Source organism: Glycine max, chromosome 20 (assembly GCF_000004515.6).
Source record: "Glycine max cultivar Williams 82 chromosome 20, Glycine_max_v4.0, whole genome shotgun sequence".
NCBI classification, from domain to species: domain Eukaryota; kingdom Viridiplantae; phylum Streptophyta; class Magnoliopsida; order Fabales; family Fabaceae; genus Glycine; species Glycine max.
Window position 1 is genome coordinate 43236121 of NC_038256.2, and position 21308 is coordinate 43257428.

At 30.1% G+C, this 21308-nt stretch overlaps 2 protein-coding genes across 2 annotated transcripts; one reads left to right on the plus strand and one right to left on the minus strand.

Moving 5' to 3' along the window:
* Nucleotides 1-75: 75 nt before the first annotated feature.
* On the plus strand, nucleotides 76-3500 carry LOC100800986 (protein SMAX1-LIKE 3). The gene is made up of 3 exons (XM_006606251.4): nucleotides 76-1594; nucleotides 1738-1966; nucleotides 2066-3500. The coding sequence occupies exons 1-3, from the start codon at nucleotides 399-401 to the stop codon at nucleotides 3197-3199; spliced, it is 2559 nt and encodes an 852-aa protein (XP_006606314.1). The 5' UTR covers nucleotides 76-398; the 3' UTR covers nucleotides 3200-3500.
* Nucleotides 3501-14244: 10744 nt separating this feature from the next.
* On the minus strand, nucleotides 14245-17354 carry LOC100812913 (uncharacterized). The gene is made up of 7 exons (NM_001253307.3): nucleotides 17226-17354; nucleotides 17053-17137; nucleotides 16865-16948; nucleotides 16713-16752; nucleotides 15855-15923; nucleotides 15619-15728; nucleotides 14245-14741 (listed from the first exon to the last, which is right to left on the minus strand). Exons 1-7 carry the CDS (start codon nucleotides 17335-17337, stop codon nucleotides 14606-14608), a joined length of 636 nt encoding a protein of 211 aa, NP_001240236.1. The 5' UTR covers nucleotides 17338-17354; the 3' UTR covers nucleotides 14245-14605.
* Nucleotides 17355-21308: the final 3954 nt, after the last annotated feature.

Consider the following 21308-nt stretch of genomic DNA (forward strand, 5'->3'; position numbering starts at 1 on the left):
AGAGAGAAAGAAAAGTTGCATATCACAGCCAATCCACTTTCATATAAAAAGCCAAAATTTCCCTCACTGACAAGAAAGGCATAAAACCCTCACAATATCTATCTTCCAGGCCTTGCTATAAGTGTACCAAACCAAAGTATAAACCACCATACAGATATATCTATCTCCATATCCTACCTCCTAGCTAAGCCACCATTGCATAGATAACCCTTTGCTTTCTAGTTTGTTTCTACTACCATATACTACACTACATCTTTCAAACCAAATGAATTAACCTCATTGATCCAAAACTACTCCATTAACTCTCATCTAAGTCTAAGTCTAATCTTTTTAGTTTGTTCTCTCTCTCTCTATATATATAACTGTGTGAGTGTGAGTTATTGTTACTAGTTGAGAAAATGAGAGGAGGTATTTGTAGCATACAGCTTCAGGCTCTTACACCTGAAGCTGCAACTGTTGTTAAGCAAGCTGTTAATCTTGCAACAAGAAGAGGCCATGCACAAGTGACACCTCTTCATGTTGCAAGTGCCATGCTTGCAACTTCCACAGGCCTTCTCCGCAAGGCTTGTCTTCAGTGTCACTCTCACCCCCTCCAGTGCAAGGCTCTTGAGCTTTGTTTCAACGTTGCACTCAACCGTCTACCAGCTTCCACTTCAAGCCCTCTTCTGGCACCTCAATATTCCACCCCTTCACTCTCCAATGCCTTGGTTGCAGCCTTCAAACGTGCTCAGGCTCACCAACGCCGTGGTTCTATTGAGAACCAGCAGCAGCATATTCTGGCCTTGAAGATTGAGGTGGAGCAGCTCGTGATTTCAATTCTTGATGATCCTAGTGTTAGCAGGGTCATGAGAGAAGCTGGTTTCTCTAGCACCCTTGTGAAAACAAGGGTCGAACAAGCTGTTTCAATGGAAGTTTGTTCACAAAAGGCTCAAGCAAAAGAAAATATCACTAAGCCTCATCATCAAGTTGTTCTTGGTGGTAGAAATAATGTGTCTCCATCTGGACCTTTTGGTCAAGTTGGTGGCTCCTTCATGAAGCCTAATTTGGACCATGTTAACAATGATGATGTGACTAGTGTGTTGAGTGAGTTGGCAAAGAGAAGAAACACAGTTATTGTAGGGGAGAGTGTGACCAATGCTGAGGGTGTAGTTAGGGGAGTGATAGAGAGGTTTGAGGTTGGGAATGTTCCTGGAGACTTGAGGTATGTGCAATTTGTGAGCCTTCCTCTCATGTGCTTCAGAAACATTAGCAAGGAGGAGGTTGAACAGAAGCTTATGGAGGTTAGAAACCTTGTGAAGAGCTATGTGGGAGGAGGGGTTGTTCTTTACTTGGGTGATCTAAAATGGCTGTTTGAGTTCTGGGCTAATTTTCGTGAGCAAAAAACAAACTACTGTTCTGTAGAGCACATGGTCATGGAGCTTAAAAAATTGGTATGTGGTAGTGGGGAGTCTAGTAGATTGTGGCTTATGGGGATTTCAACTTTTAAGACATACATGAAGTGTAAAATATGTCACCCATCCCTAGAAACCATTTGGGAGCTTCATCCCTTCACAATTCCTGTTGGCATCCTCAGCCTAAGTTTAAATCTTGACAGGTAATTAATTAATTATTTATTCTTCTAGATTTAGTTCATTATTGTCTGGTTTAGATTTTTTTTATTATTCTAAAATTCCTCTCTTTCCTTGTCATATTGTGATGAGCTTTGTTGTAACTTCTCTGTGGTGCCACATTTTTCAGTGATTTTCAAGCTCAAGAGAGAAACAAGGTATTTTTCAAGGATGTGGCTTTTGAAGATAGAGCAGGAGTCAGAAACCATCTAACTTGCTGCAGGGATTGCACAATAAATTTTGAAAAAGAAGCTCAGAGCATAACTAGCACTATAAGTAAGAAAGCTTGCACTACTAGTAGCTTGCCAACGTGGCTCCAAAATTGTAAGGAAGAGAGAAGTGACATAATGGAAGATCAGGTTTGTATCATAATAGTCACATTTTGACTCATTAAAAAAAATTATTAATAGGATTTATTTTTTTAAAGCATTTCTGATTTTTTTCCCCTTCTTAAACAGGAAAATGCAAGGCTTAAGGATCTGTGCAAGAAATGGAACTCATTATGCAACTCAATACACAGACACCCTTCCATTAATGAGAAACAAGTTTTCTTTGTTTCATCATCTCCTTCATCTCCCACTTCTGTTTCCTCACATGAAAGAAAGTCCAACTTTCACCACAGCCACCTAAATTGGCCAATCATTTCTGAATCAGAAAAGTCACCAAAAGAATGTGAGTTATACACTGAAACTGGTGATGATGGCTATGATAGCAACTTTATAATGTTCATGCCAGATAGTGATGTCCCTAAACCAGATCTTCTGTCAAATCCCAACTCTAGCCCCAACTCAGCTTCTTCAAGCGAAGCAGTGGATGGTTTGGAAAGCACTCAAATGTTCAAAGAACCTAATGCTGAGAATCATAAGATTCTGTGTGATGCCTTGGAGAAAAAGGTTCCACAGCATAAAGAAGTTATTCCAGAGATTGCAAGTACCGTCCTTCATTGTAGATCAGGAATGAGAAAGAGAGATCAGAACCACTCGATGAAGAGAGAAGACAATCAAGAAACATGGATGTTCTTTCTTGGTGTGAATTCTCAAGCCAAAGAGAGCATCTCAAGAGAGCTAGCTAAAGTTGTTTTTGGCTCTTATAGCAACTTTGTCACAATTGGCATGAGTAGTTTCTCTTCCCCAGAAGATGATGATGATTCCACTGATGAAAAATCCAAAAGGAAGAGGCCAAGAGAAGAGTTGAAAAGCAGTTATGCTCAAAGATTCGGGGAAGCAGTGAATGAGAACCCTCACAGGGTGTTCTTCTTAGAAGACTTGGATCAAGTTGATTACTTTTCTCAAAAGGGTGTAGAGCAAGCAATTCAAAGTGGAAGCATAACACTTCCTGGTGGTGAATCTGTTCCTCTCATGGATGCCATTGTCATTTTCAGTTGCGAAAGCTTCTTCTCTTCACCAAAGCTGAGAAAATCACCATGTGCTGAAAACAAAGGGAAAGAGACTGTGGAAGATGAAAGTTCTAGCCTCTCTTTGGATCTGAACATAGCCATTGAAGATGAAAGTGGAGGTGTGGCATTCGGTGGAGACAATGGTATCCTAGAGTTAGTTGATAAACAAATTAATTTCAACATACAAGAATCGTGATGATAGGAATGGAGAAACAATTAATCTTCTGTGTTAAATTTGAGTGTTACTTTTTTTTTTTTTTTCTCTTGTATTGTTTTTCAGCTACACTTAGTGGGGTCGGGGGAAAGAAAGACATGAATGGAAAAGTTATATTAGAGATATAGTTTGATCTGCATTTCTCAAGCTTGGATGCAGATGCATGGTATATTTAGGAAGAGAATGAGTCTGCGTATATGTTAATTAATATGCTCCAATCTTTTTGCATGTAATTTGGTTGCTGTTCTAACTAAATATATTTTAATTTCTTGTTTCGAATAAAGTTTTGTGTGTTCCATTCACTAGTCATTATCGCATGATTATTCATTAAATTAAAAGTAACGATACACAAGTATCTAATTATTTTAAACATCTATTTAATATCTCTTATTTTTTATTTTTTTCCTTTTTATCAGATTATAAATTTTATTATATTTATATTTTTTTCTTTGTTTTTTCTTTCTCTAGCTGTTAAATAATATAATAAATATTGATGTAATATTTTTCACTCTTCAATAAATTTCTATTTTTTTATAATATTATTTTTTTTCATTTCTCCCACCCTCTCACGTTGCGTTATTTTATCATGTAGTCTAAAATTATCGTATGATTCCAACTAATATTTATATGAAAAAAATTATATTTAAATTTACAAGAAAAATAAATAAAAACACTTACAGTATATGTCATGAGAATGAATAAGAATCATGGTAGTCTTAGATTTCTTCCTCTCGCATCGGTTATATCTTAATTCTTATAGCATATTTCTCTCTCTTATTTCTATGTCTTTTTATAATACAAGCTTTAATATAAAGAATTATATAAATATAATTTCTCTTATCATATGTATTAATTATAAATTTTCATATTATTTAATATATATTATGCTCCATATTATATGACACGTTAAAAAGTTATATAAGTCAATAGAAATATCTTATTGTCGTGGGAAATTTGAACAAAATAACATTGTTTTTACTTAAAAATTGTCAAAATCCTTTTCTCTTGTCTTTTTTTTTTTCTTCTATATTTTTATTGTGGAAAGTATTATGAAAATTGTACGCAAAAATTAAAGATTATAAAACTTAAACTTCCAATACCCGAAAAAAAAGTCTCGAACTTCCATCATATTCATAGGAAAAAAAACTAGTAATATATTCTAGCATTAAAAAAAGGAAAAATGAAGCCAAAAAGAGGAAAGAATGTATATATATTTTAGATCACTTTCTATATGGGATCCATTTTTTCTGTTTTCTTTCAGAAAAGCAACTAGAAAATTACAGGCCTTCTGTTTCTGAAACAGGACTTTCGCAGTCACAAATGCTTGGCATTCATACAATCCCTTGTCAGGACAGCGTACTATTATATCAGCTTTACTCATACATATATTAGATACATCTCCTTCAAATCAAAATGTGAATCTCCAATATTTTGAACGAAAATGATGTATATGGACCACTTTATCCTATTAATATCTGAAAACAGAGAGAAAAAAAATGTATGTATAACAGTAATAAAATATGATAAAAAAACAATAAGCATTAACAAACTCACATTTTGCTCCCACTTATAAGTGAGTATGCATTGGAACTTGTTTACTTCATCTTGCGATTAAAATAATTAGATTGCATGGGTAATTAAGCTGAGAATCTCCCTAGAGTAGAGTTGAACTATATATTGGTGGTGTTTGAAAAGTATATATATATATATATATATATATATATATATATATATATATATATATATATATATATATATATATATATATATATATATATATATATATATATATATATATATATATATATATAACACCATAAATAAACTATGTTCATTATGTGTAATTGATATTTTAGTCTTGTGTATTCTGTCTAGCTTGCTAAGGGATGTTTTACTATACGTAATTAATGAGTACAAACATTAAGGTGGTATGATGGTTGTCCAAGTTGATCAGCTCAAATACAGTTAAGAAAAAAAAAAGGTTAAAGGTCTTGGAAAGGTGTGGATGAAAGAATTATTCATAGCGTAAGCATTCTGCAATTTAAAGTAAGAACAAAGTCGTCAAAAGCTTTTTGTTTCAAAATCGTTTTATCATGAATTGTAGGAGTTAAAAAGAACACCTCTTTGAATCAAGTATGAATATCATTAATGAGCATCATATCATCCTAGTTGGAATGAGCACATACTATTTTATTCCTTCGTATTGTCACAGCAATAATCTCACCTAAAAAATATGGAGGATTTTTATTTATTAATTTATTTTAAACTCTCCAATACCAACCATGTAACAAATATTGTTTGAATGAAATTGGTTTCATCTCCTTAACTAAAGTCCGGATTCAAATTATGCCAATGAAAAAAATAATGAAAAGGGGGAGAGGGAGACTCCACTTAAAATAGATTCAAATTTTTTTAACAAAAATTAATCATTGATGACACCGGTAGATATTTAACATTAATAATATAATTATTCAAAAAAATATTATATATTTTTTATTTTAATCCTCTAATTTATTAAAAAATAGATCCGATTAATCTGAAAGTCGGTCAAAAAATAACTATAAAGTATCATCAAGAATTATTTTCATCAATGATCAAACTTAAAAATTGACCTTAACTTCAACCTATTCGTTATTTATATCAAATCACTTGGTTAAATATTCCATTTGATATGTTGGAAGTTAGCAAAAACTTTCTACCCATAATTATTCCATGATTCAAACATTTTGTGTAATTAAATGGTTTTCTTCCCAAAGTCTTTGCTGAAGAACAAACTTATAAGTTAATCGATCATATATAAGTTATAAGTTACGTTACTTTAAATGGCTTGCTAAACACAATTCATGTATTAATAATATTTTGGCCAACGTGTTTTCTTTTGAATTTCAACATACAACATGTTTTCTGTCAAAATAAATAAATAAATTTTCCAACATGTTTTTGAATTCCTCTAAAAAAATTGTTTCCTTCGTATAAAATAGCCTATGACAAAAAGTACTCAATATTTTGAGACTTCTTCTGCCTATATATTTGCTAGCTGTTTTGTTGCTGGATTTGTAAAATAAAACATAACTTTTTTAAAAACTCTTTTTTAACATTATTATTAGTCCATCCTTTTTATACATTATCATAAAAATAAATAACTATTTTTCTTTTCCTTAAAAGAAAGTGAGAAAAAGAAAAGTTTAAAAACTGAAATAACCTAAGTGTCAAATTGAGGCTTTTAAAGACAGACATAAGTTTATCCTTAATGCTCTAAAAGATGCAAAGAAGGGGACATGAATTAAATGGACCTTTTCTTTACAAATAAAAATAAAAAATCAGTTAATTAATCCAAATATATGTGCCTTCCTCAACTTACAAGAAACCTACGGCCTCCTTTCGAAAAGATTGTTTAACCTATCTTTTCAATGTTTCAAGGTCTCGCATCTTCTAAGCTGATTCTAAATTATACAATGTAAACTATCACTAATATGTAAGAACTATTAATTTTTTTTACCGTTAGTTTTCATTAATTTAATTTATTAATTGAACTATGTGTGGAGCTAGTAAACATTAATATCAATAACGATAATGAGTATTAAATAAAAAGTTTTATTTTATAAGTATCACTAAAGATTTATACTGAGAGCATAATTTAATTTGTACTGAAGTGGGTCATGTGATATTTGCTTTCATGCATTCGAGCTGAATGCAAAACGCATAATTAATTGTTGAATGACATATTGGGATGATGGTGAGTCCCTCTTTGTCATTTTCTCTTTAGCATAAAAGTGGTCAAGGTATAGCAGCTAATATAATAGAATATGTATGAACATGGTTTTTAAATAAAATGATAATTTCGACTTTTGAATTTTGAATATTCGCACAGTACAAATGCTTTCCCTTTTCATAGCATATACATTATTTATTATATTTACATTTTTTCTTCTATTTTTCTCTCTCTTTGAGTCAATTGAATTATTATATTTTTTTTTCACTCACCACCGAGAATAATCAGAGATTAATTTCTTTCAAGACAAAAAAATCACAAATAAATTTTATCTTTCTTAATAAAATTTTCTCCATCCGTATGATTAAATCCTTAATAATATATTTAAGGAGTCCATTAACAATTTACTAATTGTGTTGGACCATGTTCTTATCCGATATAATAATGATGTATATTTCTTGTAAACTTTTATAGTTATGATTTAAAACCAGTTAGTCTTTACACTGTTGACATGGTGACATAATTTTGGTTGATTCCTATTGCCTTAACAAACAAGCTGATCATGTTTCTCATTCAAATATAGTGCTACTCGAAAAGCGTCAAATATATGCTTTTCAAATACAATTGAAGTACATTTGTAAGGAAATAAGACTCCAGAATTAAAGAGAGAAAAATTAAAGATCTTGAAAAGGTGGATAAAAGAATTATTCATAGCGTAAGCATTGTGCAAAGAAAAAACAAGTTGTCAAAAGTTTCAAATTAATGGTAGAGGTTAAAAAGCATGGCAACTCGTAGAATCAAGTGTGAATATCATTGAGAAGCATCACGCTAGTTGGAATGAGTACATACATTCCAATGTCCTGCTTGGAATCCTATACGAGCTAGTTTCCTATGACTCTAAAGAGAATGATATTTTATTCCTTTCAATTGTCACACTCATAGTCTCACCTAAAAAATGGAGGGAAAATTTTTAACTATCAAATAACAACCATATATAACAAAATATGCCACTTGTTTAAAGCTGGCATAGCTTTTATACCTGACAATTGTGAATTATTCCATGATTTAAACTTTTTATGTGCACTCACCTTTTTTTTTTTTCAAGAACTCTTTTGCTGAAAATATCATCCCTGATTTTTCTTTAAAAAATTCTCTAGTTCTCTTTTTTCTTTATTAAGGTGTGAAGAATTTATCAATTTTACTAATAATTAATTTTTACAGTAAAACTTAATTAGTTACCATTAGTTGAAATTTTTTTCTTAATGATATTTTTTTATTCAAAAGATTCAAATTTGAGATTTTATTTAATAAATTTAAATTTTATTTTACTTGGATCAACATAATGTTGGTATCATAATTCTCATTTAGCTGAATATATCTAAAGTCTGTGTATTAATAATATATTAAATAATTAATTATTTGCTCATATATGTTAGATATTTTTGCCATTTTTTTTCTTTTAAACTCCTCCAAAAAGATAAATACTATATATATAATCAATAACAAAACTACTTAATTTTTAAAATTTTGAGAGAACACTGCCAGTATGTTGCTAGCTGCTATGCTGGTCGGGTAGAATAAAACTCACCCCTTTTTTATAAACTCTCTTTTTAAACATTATAACATACCCTCTAAATTATAACTACGTAAGCATAAAAATAAATAACTCTTTTTTTTTATTTTTCTTGTTTCTTTTCCTTCAAAGAAAGTGGGAAAAGAAAAGTTATAACCAAACTGAAGTGACCCAAAGTATTGCTAGCAAAGTGTCAAAGGCTTGTAAAGATAGGTATAAGTTGATCCTTAATGCACTAGCTAAAAGATGCAAAGAAGGAGACAAAAATTAAATTGGCCTTTCTTTAGCAAAAAAAAATGTCTGAATTAATATGTGCCTTCCCTAACTTACAAGAAACCTACGGCTCCTTTTCGAAAAGATTGTGTAACTTTTCTTTTCAATTTAGCATAATGGAAACTATCGTCAATAGAAACTATTTTCTTATCTTTAATTTACATAGATTTAATTATGCGTGGAGATAAACAAGAATTATTAATTTTTTAGTCCTACTTTGAACAAATCGTTTATTTAATCATATTTTTTTTAAAATATTTTGTTCATATTCAATAATCAACACTTGTCGCCGGTCTATACACCTTCGATGTAAGACATTATAAACACAAACATTTGGAAAGCCATATAATATTTTTCACATGAGCAAGTTACTTAACCCATATATGGAATTTTGTTTGTATTTCTGAGTAACATATGCATGGTAGCAGTAATATACCATACCCCTATTTGTGTATATGGGATTCCTATAAAATTTTAGAAAGGAAGTACCGTATCTATTCTTTTTTAAAATTACAGCGCCTTTCTGTTAAAAGCTAGAATTGTAAAACTTACATACTTATTAAAGACAAATTATAAAGTTACATATTCACAAATCACAAGAATTACAAACATTATTATTAGTTAGACGTAACTGAGCCTGTGACACTTAAAAAAACGATTTAGCAACTGAATGTTTACAACTACACCGGTCAGAATTAGTGACCAATTCAGTGACCCCATCTGTTTGTAGTTAAAATGAAATATTGAGATCAGAGACGGAACTAAAAACTAATATGTCAGTCGAAAACATATCAAAGTATCATTGGTCACTATTTTAGTAACAAAAATATTTTTAAAGAAATCTGACTAAAAGGTCGCTAACGTTGTAGAAAATAAATACAATAAAAAAGTGATTACCAAAAAAGTGGCAATCAAAATAATTTATAAAACTAGTATATTACCCCTTTTTGTGCATGGAAGTGAGTACCAAAAAAATGAAATCCATTATTACTCTATAATTTTTAAAAAGAGTGAGAATTTAAAATACATGGAACAAAAGTTTAATATATACACTATAAAAAAGGTACAAGTTTTAATGGTTAAGATTAATATTTCTTTTTTTCTTTACATTATTTGCTCCTTTGTATAAAGAGAAAAGTGTATAGGTGAAAGTGTAAAAATAATTAAGTTTGAACATTCATATATGTGGTTGCATGGTTGAAATTGATCTTTTTAAATAAAGTAACATGTATTAGGTTGAGGAATTTGATCCCAATTATGTTGGCACCATAAATCCACCATTCATTTGCAACACACTAAAATTCTCTTATATGAGTTTTTACTTACTAAATATGTTTGATTTTTTTCAAGATTTGGACCGAGCTAACATGTTTGAGTGGTATTACAACTAATATATTTGTGTAGATTGTTGATTTGAATTGAGTTTTGGTGGATCTTAATTGGTATTCTCTAAGTAGATTAATGTCTAAAATCTCCTAAATTCATTAGGTTCTCCTACAAGAATAAGTTGACACTTAAGTTAATAAATATTTTACCAAAGTGACAATCCTTATATTATATTTTATCTGATACAATAATGTTGATTAATTTATAAAGACATGAGCCAGACTCAATTTTCTAGTATGAGAACTAAGTCATTTCGAAGGCAATAATATTCTCAATCTTAATATAATAACTAGATAATTTTTCTTCAAAATGAAATATGATCTTACTATTCACAAGTACATATCACATGTCTAGACATTGACTTTAGTCAACACTTATATTTTGGGTCTAAGGTATTCTTGATCAAGATGACTGGTTATATGGAGAAGTTCAATCTAAAACAACATTCATCATAGACACATATGTTATTTTATGAAAGATTAATCTTTTTCACTAAACTCAACGATGTTAACCATGTTTAATTGGTTCGGTACCTATATATATATTTCTACTTGAAGAGGATTGATAGAAATACATTATTTAATATATTTCTTTTGACACACACTCCACTACTAATTAAATTTATTAAGAACTACAAATGAGAAGAGAAATTAACTAATTTAATAAGTGAGATTTGCAAAAAATTATGATTTCAAATAAATTATAGTCAATAATAGTAAAAGTGTTTAAAAAAGTGTATTAAGTGCGTTGTTAGCATTTTTTTTACTTAAGATGAGTTACTTGCATGTAAACATACGGAGGATGTTATCCTTTTAAAATGTGTCATTTCTTTTTATAAACTAGTAAATTATGGTTGTTTTTATGTTAAAATCAATTAAAAAAGTATTGAACCCAAAAACAACATTTAAAAGTGTAACAATAAACTCAATTAAAGAAATTTAAAAATATTTTAAATTCTATTTATAAAATGTTATACATACGTGTGTTTATAGACATAAAAAAAATATGGGACCGGTGCTATAATAACTAAATTTACCTATGTACTTACAAACTTTTATAACTAATTGTAGAATCAAATTGGGAAAAAGGGAAAACTCTATCCATTAATCATTATAAATATTTTTATTGATACTATTTTGAGTTTAAGTCTAATATACCATTTTCAATATAGATGTATCATTGATCACGTACCGATACGCACGTTGTCCACTATCTTACTATTAATTATTTTATGTAAAAGTGAATTGGCCAGTTTATATATTTTGTCACTATAGTCGATCCATATCCTTGAGCACCGTACCCATTAGAGCAAGATTGTGGGATATAACACAAATTTTTTTGTCAAAAAGCTAATATTGTGTGATTAATGTTTTTAAATATGCAGAAATCATTTTCATACGTCTTTATTAATTTGCCCATATCTACATTGATTTTGTATACCATATATGTAGACTTGACTATAAAATCAAATATTAAATAAATATCTTTGTCAAAGAAAACTATTCTCTTTCTAGATTTTCTACGTCTAACATTAATTGGTGCTATTTCAACATTAATATAGTAATCCCATCACATAGGTTGCTTTGCTGAAGAGGGACAGAGAATTGAATCAATCCCCATGAATTATACACAATCCGACAGGAAAAAGAGACTTTTCAAGACTAAATCTTTTTAGGATCAAGCAAGAGAAAATTGAAAATGTGTATCAAATGTTGTTTTATGAAGAAGCAGTCCATTATAGGCTGCTGCTGCTGCCATTTCATCAAATATTATATAAATCATCAAGAATGTGCTATAACCGATGAATTATTATAATGCAAAACGGTATACAGTCACTTGGTTGTGCTTATAATTAATTAGTAGAGTGTTGTTAATTATTGGATGCTGTAGCCGGATCAGTTCATAGGTTACAACGTACTTTTATCATTTATGAAGGTGAAACAAAACGAGGGAAGAAGAAATCAAATTAATTCGAAATGTATCAACCATGTTTTGACTCTAGAATTTGTTGTTTGTCAATTTTCATCTTTTTCCGAATTAATTGGTATAATGGAGAGGCATGTTGGGGCTTCCAACAAAGATCCACGTAGTAATTTAGCCTTAAATTACAAGCATTCAATTGTAACTACTCAACTGATTTTTAGGTGTAAGGGGATCTCCTTAGAAATAGTTTGTCCACCAAGGTACCAAGTAAGAATAATGGTGTAAAGATATTCAAAATCACGTCTATGAGAAAGGTAGAAGTTTAAATTGAATCCTTAATTAGTTGTGTCATTAGATTTATTTTCTTTTGTCCATGACTTTGTTTTCCAAACATCATCAGTCATGTTTTGAAAACAAAAATGGGACACTTCTGTTTCTCCAATTCAAACCTTTTGCATAAGAGATTAATATTTTTAATTTAGATTTTACTTGATTAGAAAATTTCATTTTACGGGTGAACGATCTAACAAATATTACATAGGTTCTACACAAAAAAATATTTAACATAAAAAATTGTTTATTGTTCTGATATATTTAGTAAAAAATTCTACGAAAAAAATACAATAAGGTCCAATTCATATATTTTAAAAACGGAAAATAGAATAATGTGATGTGATATTTTTATAATTTACAATGAAAATATATCAACCAAAACAAAATTTGAAAACAAACAAACACCACTTAATTAGTAGAACCCATATAACCCTAATACGCAGTCTTAAGTTGCACAAGTTTTTTTTTTGTTAATATAGTATAGATATAAAATATTTATCAATTTTCTTCTTTAAATCATATTTTTATTTACTTACAAAAACTCAAATTCAAGAATTTATTTAACATATTTAAACCCAATTTTACTTATATCAACATATGTTGGTCACGAGTGACTTTTATCAAATGTCAATTATTTGAACTCTTTTCGTACAATATGATCATTTTATTTAATTTTCTTCAATTTATTTATTTTATCGTCATAAATTTGTAACCTATGATCATTGCACAACGCATCCCAACGGCCAAAAGGTTCTTTAGATACCAAGATATTGCCACCAGTCGTTATGGATGCTTTAAATCTCACAAATATGATCCATAAATCATTATAAAGGAAGAAAAGGTAAAGATAAAGAGAATTTGAAAAGCATGACCCCACTAATTGTATTCTTTTTAGGGGTCATTAATGCTAAAAAGCATTCAAAATGTTGATACTTTTCAAAGGCAGTGTAACTTTTGTTCTTTGCTTTGAATATTGCAGTTCTTTGTCACCCAAAACGACCCATAACACCCCAAACTTTTGAGGCAAGGGAGATAGTGGCATATGAGATTGGCATGGAGACAAAGTTTCCACACCTTGAGCTTTTGCAGTCTTTAGGAAAGAAAGAGAAAAAACAATAAAGTTTGAATGGCTGTGTTCCCTTTATGCGTAGAAGGCCACCCTCTTTTCAGTTCTCTCTTCTTTCTATTACTACAAGTGAATTTTTGCATGAAAGTAAGGGATTTCTCGGATCTAGAACTCCCAATAATCAGTGTATAATTGTGGACATCTCTCTCAGACACATTCATAGCATCATCTGTGCAGTGACCTTGGATCCTTCAACTAGCAGGGGTCAAACAAAGATGGATCCATAAGATCATTATTAGTGGGGGGAATGTTGTGTAGGAATGACCTCTCTTCTAAAGGCTAAGACATCACAGATGACCAGTCAAAAAGGGAGGTTGTCATTCAACTTAACGAGAATGGCTAGAAAAAAGTTAACGATTATATGAAACATTGCTTACAAGTTTGTTTTTTTTTTTTTTTTGAGGTCCTCCCTTATTTTGTGGGCTTACGAGTAAGGATAGAAAAAACAAAGTAGGGGCTTTGGAAAACCATAGTTACCTAACATAACAAGGATTCCATTTTCCTTCCTCTTTCTACATATTATTTTTTACTTCTCATCATGCTAAATATATCAAGCAACATAAAATTCACTCAATTCAGTCCTAGCATGCAAATATAATAAAGTTCAAGAAAATGTGCAACCTTTTTTTTTTTTTGAAGGAGAAAATGTGCAACCTAAAGAAGCATTAAGTGTATAAGTGGCCAAAACGATAATATGTGAATATTATTTCATCAAATCCCTTTATTTATCATTATATGTTATTCTTCAACATATATTTTATATGACATTTTTTTTTACCTGAACTGAAAAACACACACGCACTACACACATACATTAATGTGCTTCTTCGAATTGTATAAACAAATAGGAGATACATAGATATTCATCTTGGGTTGGACCTATTAGTTCCACAAATTATGTTCCATACAAAATAGAACATTCTAGTATTTATCAAAGCCACAAGAAGGAATAAACATGATAATACATACACGCTTGACAAATAACGTCAGGTAAGAACATCAAGTCCCATATACAGGCCCATGTATAATAAAGTTACAATATTTTGCATGGATTTTAGTTATTCACACATTTGGGTCCTTCCCAAATCTCATAAGCACATGTGTTGCCAGCATTGATCCCCTGCGAGTCATTTCTGCTATTCGACCAAGCAGTGGCAGCTTCGCCGTTTCTCTATTTGAAATTGGTTTTTTGTCCCACCTATTGGATGTAAACATAAAACTTAGTCACATAGGATAGGAGGAACTATTATTGCTTACACTGTTTGTTCAAAGAATTGAAGAAATATTTGCTTTTTGGAACACAGACGAAATATTTACCTGGGCCATAAGGACTTAGTTTCTAGGGCCCAAAATGATATATATATATATATATATATATATATATATATATATAATTTAGTTTAGTGAAATCATTTACACAATCCCCTTACTATCACAAAATTTGGAAATTGATTAGGTTTACAAATTATAAAGCAGATTCTTTGACATGAATGACCTCGGAAAAACCCTTGGCAGTGATACTTGTTAATAAATCAAATTAGATATTGGCTTCTACTTCTGAGTTCTGAGTGAAGATGCCTTTATAAATCTAATCCTCTTCTAATTTATAATTATCAAGTACTCAGCTGTAAAGTCATCAGGTTCACATTAAAAATGAAAGAATAACCTGACATAATCCTTACATATTAAGGCCCGAGATTGTTTTATACTGTTGTAACAAGCACAAAATCATAATCACTTCTAGAGTTACTTGAAATCACTAGTAATCAGTTTATATGGAAAAACATGCTCACTCTCTCCATGCACACATGCACACATGCAGAGGCAAGTATACATACGAGCACATAGTGGTATGAATGTTTAGTTACGACTAAGTAAATAGATGTTCAAGATTTTGTATAAAACAATGTTCAGTGGCAAAAATATGCCACTCAGACAACATAGGATAAATTACAGATACTTTTTTTTCAGTACTATTAGAAGTATGGAGTAAAAAAATAATCCTAAAGTGTCAAATTGAGTTTTTTTTTTTTTTATGGAAAGCAGAAAACTGTGTTCAGAAAATTAATACATACCAGTCCTCATGGCGAACAACTTTACCCTCCTCAATATACAACTTGATTAGTGATACCATATTTATATCCTTCCCCAAGAATTTGTAGTATTGCTTATTGTCAATTAATATCTGTATGCAACATTCATCAATTTGGACCTTCCAGTAAGAGATCAAGCAAGCAAGCACTTGAACTTTTTAGCAGAACAAAAAACTGAAGTGCTACATACTACATTAAGTGATACCAGATTTACTAACCTCTCCTTTTCCTGGTGAAACCATATTTTCTTTGATACTGTATTCCACTATCTTTGACTTCTTAAATACCTGAGGTATATAGAAACAAATAGAAGTTGGAAATTAGCTCGACATTAAGAAGAAATAGTGAAGAATGAGACCTGAAACAAGATATTTTATATATTATTAAATAAGTCATTATAGTAATAACTAATCTACTTCTAATATTAAAAAAAAAACCTTCCATTCTAAAGATAATAAAAAGACACTTCTTAATGTTAAATTACTACTATTCACATGTTTTATAATCCACTAACATGAATAGTAACAACATCACAAGCAGGAAGAATTCTATTATGCAGCAATTTAGATACTATAATATAATGCTCTCTTTCAATTATCCTTTCAATGAGTACAAAAGAGATCAAATAAAAGCTTGAATGGACTCTGATTCATTGCAATCTACTAGACAGAAGCCGTTATATCTTGAACAGAAGTTTGTATATCCTTTGACAAATATTCACTACAGATGAATCTCAATCAACCACGAAGGTCTATTAGGATAAACTTCTCCATACACACTTATACAAAAAGAAATTAAGGGGGTCCAACGAATAAAGCTTTTTTTGTAAGTTAAAATCAACTTATCCACCTCAGCTTTTAAAAAAGTTAAAGTGCATAAGTTAATCTTAATTTACAAGTAAAACTCAACTCATTTTAGTTACATCCTTATTTTCTTCTCTTATAAGCACACTTACGGAGAAGTTTATTCGTAGAGGGCCTAATGTTTTGTTACTATTCATAAGGGAAGATTAGGATTCTATTTAGATGCAGTGCAAAATCCAAAGCAAGAGAGAAAAGAAATGGGGTAATCAAAACCTTGGGAAGAGTATAGAATGCTGATTTGATCTGTTTCACCCTGCAGTAAAATTAAAATCCTGCGTTTAGTGTGTAATTGAGGAAAAAAGTAAAATGCATGCATAGATAGTAAAAGTAAAATCCTGCGTTAAGAAAACAAAATGCATGCATACCCGTGGGCACACATAAGTGGATCCTCAAATGAAGCATTTGCGGCATAGATTTCAAAGTCGCGAGAGGTTGCAGATGATCCATACCTGAAATTAAAATTAAAACACCACACAACCAATCAATATGAATACAACAGTTGTTCAGCCAAAGCAGAGAGAATTAACTAATTTATTAAAAAAAAAATGGTTACAGATGCAGAATATGAGGAATTATGTGATCAGCGTAGCGCTTGTTTGCAGCGGAATCGAATGATTCTTTGTAAGTCCTCTCCGTCGCTTCAAATCAAACAAAACGAATAGCAGAGAATTGATCATAAGAATAAGAATAAGAATGCGTTAAGCAATGGTTAGGTTATGAGATTACCAGCAGAGTGAGTAGCCATTGCAGCAAAGTTTGTCGGAAGCGTAACAGAATTGTTCACCAAGTGTTGGGTGGTGTATAGAATTCGTGGCGCTTTACCCATCAACGTGGCCATGCTTCTTCCCTCTCCCAATTATTATTTTTATTAAGTTAATAATTATACTTGTATATGTAAAATTAACTATAATTGTAATAATCATATTAGATTAAAACCAATTAACATATAATTAACTTGAAAAATATGCTGACAAGTATCAAGTATCCTTCGTATAGGATTAAGAAATGGAAGGGAATGATTAGTTTCAATGTAAAACATTAAAATTGAAATTTTAATTACTAGATATTATACATGTTAAAAAATAAATTTACAAATTTAAAAATTGAAGAAATACTAAATAAATTTAATAAAACATGAGAAAATATTTGTAAAACTAAGGTATCTCTCATGACTTGCTTTCAAAGACTAATTTTAGTTTTATACTAAATTCCTGCAATCCACGACAACAAACAAACAATGTTGAAGCATTGATTATTGAATAGACTAGATACTAAATAAATCAAACCAAAGCTAGCAAACGTTCGCAGAAAAATATTTAATTAATTTGTTAAAACATTTCTATTTGTATTGTTATTGGATAAAATATGCTGGTTACTCTAAAATTTGAAAAGTTTGTTTTGAGTCCCTTTAAAAAAATGTTGTGAATGTATGTATACATGATTTTGATGATGTCAAAGAAGAATCTAACAAGGCTGCTTCAAATGATAAGCATTTGCTTCAAGAATAATTCAAGATTGCTTCAACAAACAAAGCCTTGTTTCAAGATTCACTAAAGACCAAGCCTTGCCTTAAAACAAAGTGCTTTCAAGACATGCAAGGCTCTGGTAATCGATTACCAGGAAGTGTAATCGATTACCCGAAGACAGGGTTGAGAAATAGCTGTTGAAAAAGGTTTTGAATTTGAATTTTCAACATGTAATCGATTACCATATGTCTGTAATCGATTACCAGCAACGAAACTTTGGAAATTCAAATTCAAAAGTCATAACCCTTCAAATTATAACTGTGTAATCGATTACACAAACATTGTAATCGATTACCAGTGGAAAGTTTTCAGAAAATCTGCCAACAGTCACATCTTTTCATTAGATTTGTGAATGGTCATCAAAGGCCTATAAATAGGTGACTTGGGCACGAATTTTATATAGAGAGTTTTGCTTGGCAAAAATGTCTTATCCTCTCAAAAGACAATGAGAGAGATTCCAAAAGAACTTCATTGTCAAATGCTCTCTCAAAAGAAATCCTTGGCCAAACACTTGCAAAATCTATAAGGATTCCTACATGATCTTTATTGTAATATTCTTCTCTTGAAGAGAGAATTCTTCTTCCATTCTTCTTATTCAATGAGATTGGTTAAGAGACTGTAAGTCTCTTGTTGTAAAGGATTCCTGAACACAAGGGATGGGTTGTCCCTGTGTGGTTCAGACTTTGTAATGGATTTTACAAAGATAGTGGAAATCTCAAGTGGGTTGCTTGAGTACTGGACGTAGGCACGGGTTGTGGCCGAACCAGTATAAAACTGTGTTTGCATTCTCTCTTCCCTTATCTCATTTATGTTATTGCAATCAATTTTGCCTTGCATGTTTATAGAACATTATTAAATTGATTGTTGTTGCTTCTTCTGCATTCTAAGCCTATCCCTCTTAAGATTATTGAGGCCACAAGGTCCAACAAATGTCAGTTTTTATAATCCCTTCAAAATGTCCATTTTGTGTTTCTCTGTATTTGAAATGCACCACTTTTTTGTTTTCAGAATGCTTTAGATAACATTAAAAGGGATAAAAAAAATAGTTTAGAGAACACATAAGATGAAAAGTGGAAATTTCAAAATTAGAGGGATTCAAAATGAAATATTTTTTTAGAGAGATTAAAAACAAATTTTATGGAGACCAACCACATATTTTATCTTATTGTTATTTGTGTGTCCATATCCTTTTATCTTCCTTGTGTGTGAAGGATTTTTTTTTCTTCCAAAAAATAACAGCTTCAATAATGACTTCATCATGGTCGTTGGTGATTTTATCACCATCGAGGTGACCTTGGTTTTCTTTTTATTTACTGCTTTCGCAAAACAATTCATTAAAAAGGTCAAAGATAACAAAATTTTCACATTGTCTAATTTTAGAAGAAAGACATCACTCATCCATGACAAACAATGCAATACACAAAAACATGACTATGGTTAAATGTGAAAAATATGTTTAGATTCATGTTTTTGTGTATTACATTTTTTGTTGTGGATATAAGCGACAACCTTCCTCTAGAACTAAAAAATGTGAAAATTTTGTTATCTTTTGATCTTTTTAATGAATTGTTTGGTAGGAATGTTCAAAGGTCGGGTTTGCCCGACCTATTGCCCTACCCGATCATAATTTTACGGGTTAGGTTGGGTTGAGTTTATGCAATTTTTTTTTTTTTTTTGCAAACCCAATCCAATCCAACCCCATCATAAACAAATTGGGTTAATTGAGTTTGAATATTTAAAAAATGTATTTTATTTTTAAAGATAATTTTTTAGAACAATAATTTATTTTTGTCAAAAGCTTTGTAAGTATATGATGACTAAATGCACTCAAAAGAGATCAAATTGTAAAAATATTTTACTAATATAATTAGTAATTTCAATGTTAATAAAATATTTTTATTTTAGATAGAAATAGTGTGACATTAACATGTGAAAGCATAAATAAAATCAAGACAAAGATAAAAACAACAAATTAAAAAAAATGGGTGGTTTAATTTAATAATTTAATAAATTATGTGAGCTAAAAATTACTAATACATTTTGTATTTAATAATTAATTTGTATGTAGTAAATTAAATTACATGATATGAGATGGGTTTAAAAAAATAAAATTCATTACCCAACTCATTCATGATCAGGGTTTAATTGAGTTGGATCAGGTATGACCCGGACACTTTAGAAACCCAATCCAATATAATTGGGTTAATCAAGTCAGGTTTACGAGTACGCATGTACTTGTGTATACCCCTATTGTTTGGTGAAAGAAAGCATTACGCAACAAGAAAACTAAGGTTAATTTGATAGTGATAAAGTCACCAATACTATTCAAGTTGCTATTTGTTTGAAAAAAAATCTTCTTTACGCACATATGAAGATAAAATAATGTGGACACTTAAAAATAACAATAGAAATAGTGAAATACATAAATTTAAAGTGATTCGATACCTCCTATATCAACAAAAATATCTCAACAAATATTCATTATCTCAAATCACATTACATTTTTTTGGACAAACTTAAGAAAATCTTCGTGTTACAAGTCATCCTCTCTCACTTAAAATAATGACCCTCATCTCTAGGTTAAGTGGTGTTTGCTCTCTTCAGATGACTCCTTTATATAGTGAAGCTCTATGACTTCCTTTATATAGTACTATTGTTGATTATATTTTTAAAAATATTATCAAATATTATTTTATTAAATACAATATAGTTATTTAATTTAATAAATTTAATGATAATATATGCATATCAAAATTACATTTTAAATGAATCTGCATATAACTTTAAAATAAAATATAATAATTAAAAAATTTAATATTTTTAAGAGATTTACTAACATACACGTGTTCTTTAGTTAGAGTACGGTAGTAAATTACACTATAGTTGAAATACGATGACAAGTATTCCCTGTGTGTATTTTAAAATAATTTTTAATTATAACTTACTCAGAATTCATAAAAAAATATACTTAAAAAATTAAACATATTCTTCATATCACAAATTGACTTCAAATGCATTCAATTATAAATAATATATTAAAAACATTTCAAGATACATTATTAATATTTCTCTTTAGTGCAAATCTTACATAGAGATAATCTCCTTTCCTCTCCTCCTTTATTAGGTGTCAAATATTAGCTCCCTAAACCCATAAGAAAACAAACTATAATGTCGAATGTGTTAGTTTGTTAGGATTTGGTTATGTGGAAAGAAAAGAAATAAAATAGAATTAAAAATAAATATTTAAATTAAAGTGGTATAATAAAGGTGTAAGACTGACAAA

Excerpts from the sequence above, each read along its gene's own strand:
- LOC100800986 (XM_006606251.4), top strand. The coding sequence starts at position 399 with ATGAGAGGAGGTATTTGTAGCATACAGCTTCAGGCTCTTACACCTGAA. Across the intron at positions 1,595-1,737 it reads CTAAGTTTAAATCTTGACAG|TGATTTTCAAGCTCAAGAGA; the intron begins GTAATTAATTAA and ends CACATTTTTCAG. Across the intron at positions 1,967-2,065 it reads GTGACATAATGGAAGATCAG|GAAAATGCAAGGCTTAAGGA; the intron begins GTTTGTATCATA and ends CTTCTTAAACAG.
- LOC100812913 (NM_001253307.3), bottom strand. The coding sequence starts at position 17,337 with ATGGCCACGTTGATGGGTAAAGCGCCACGAATTCTATACACCACCCAA. Across the intron at positions 17,138-17,225 it reads AATGGCTACTCACTCTGCTG|CGACGGAGAGGACTTACAAA; the intron begins GTAATCTCATAA and ends TTTGATTTGAAG. Across the intron at positions 14,742-15,618 it reads GTTGTTCGCCATGAGGACTG|GTGGGACAAAAAACCAATTT; the intron begins GTATGTATTAAT and ends TACATCCAATAG.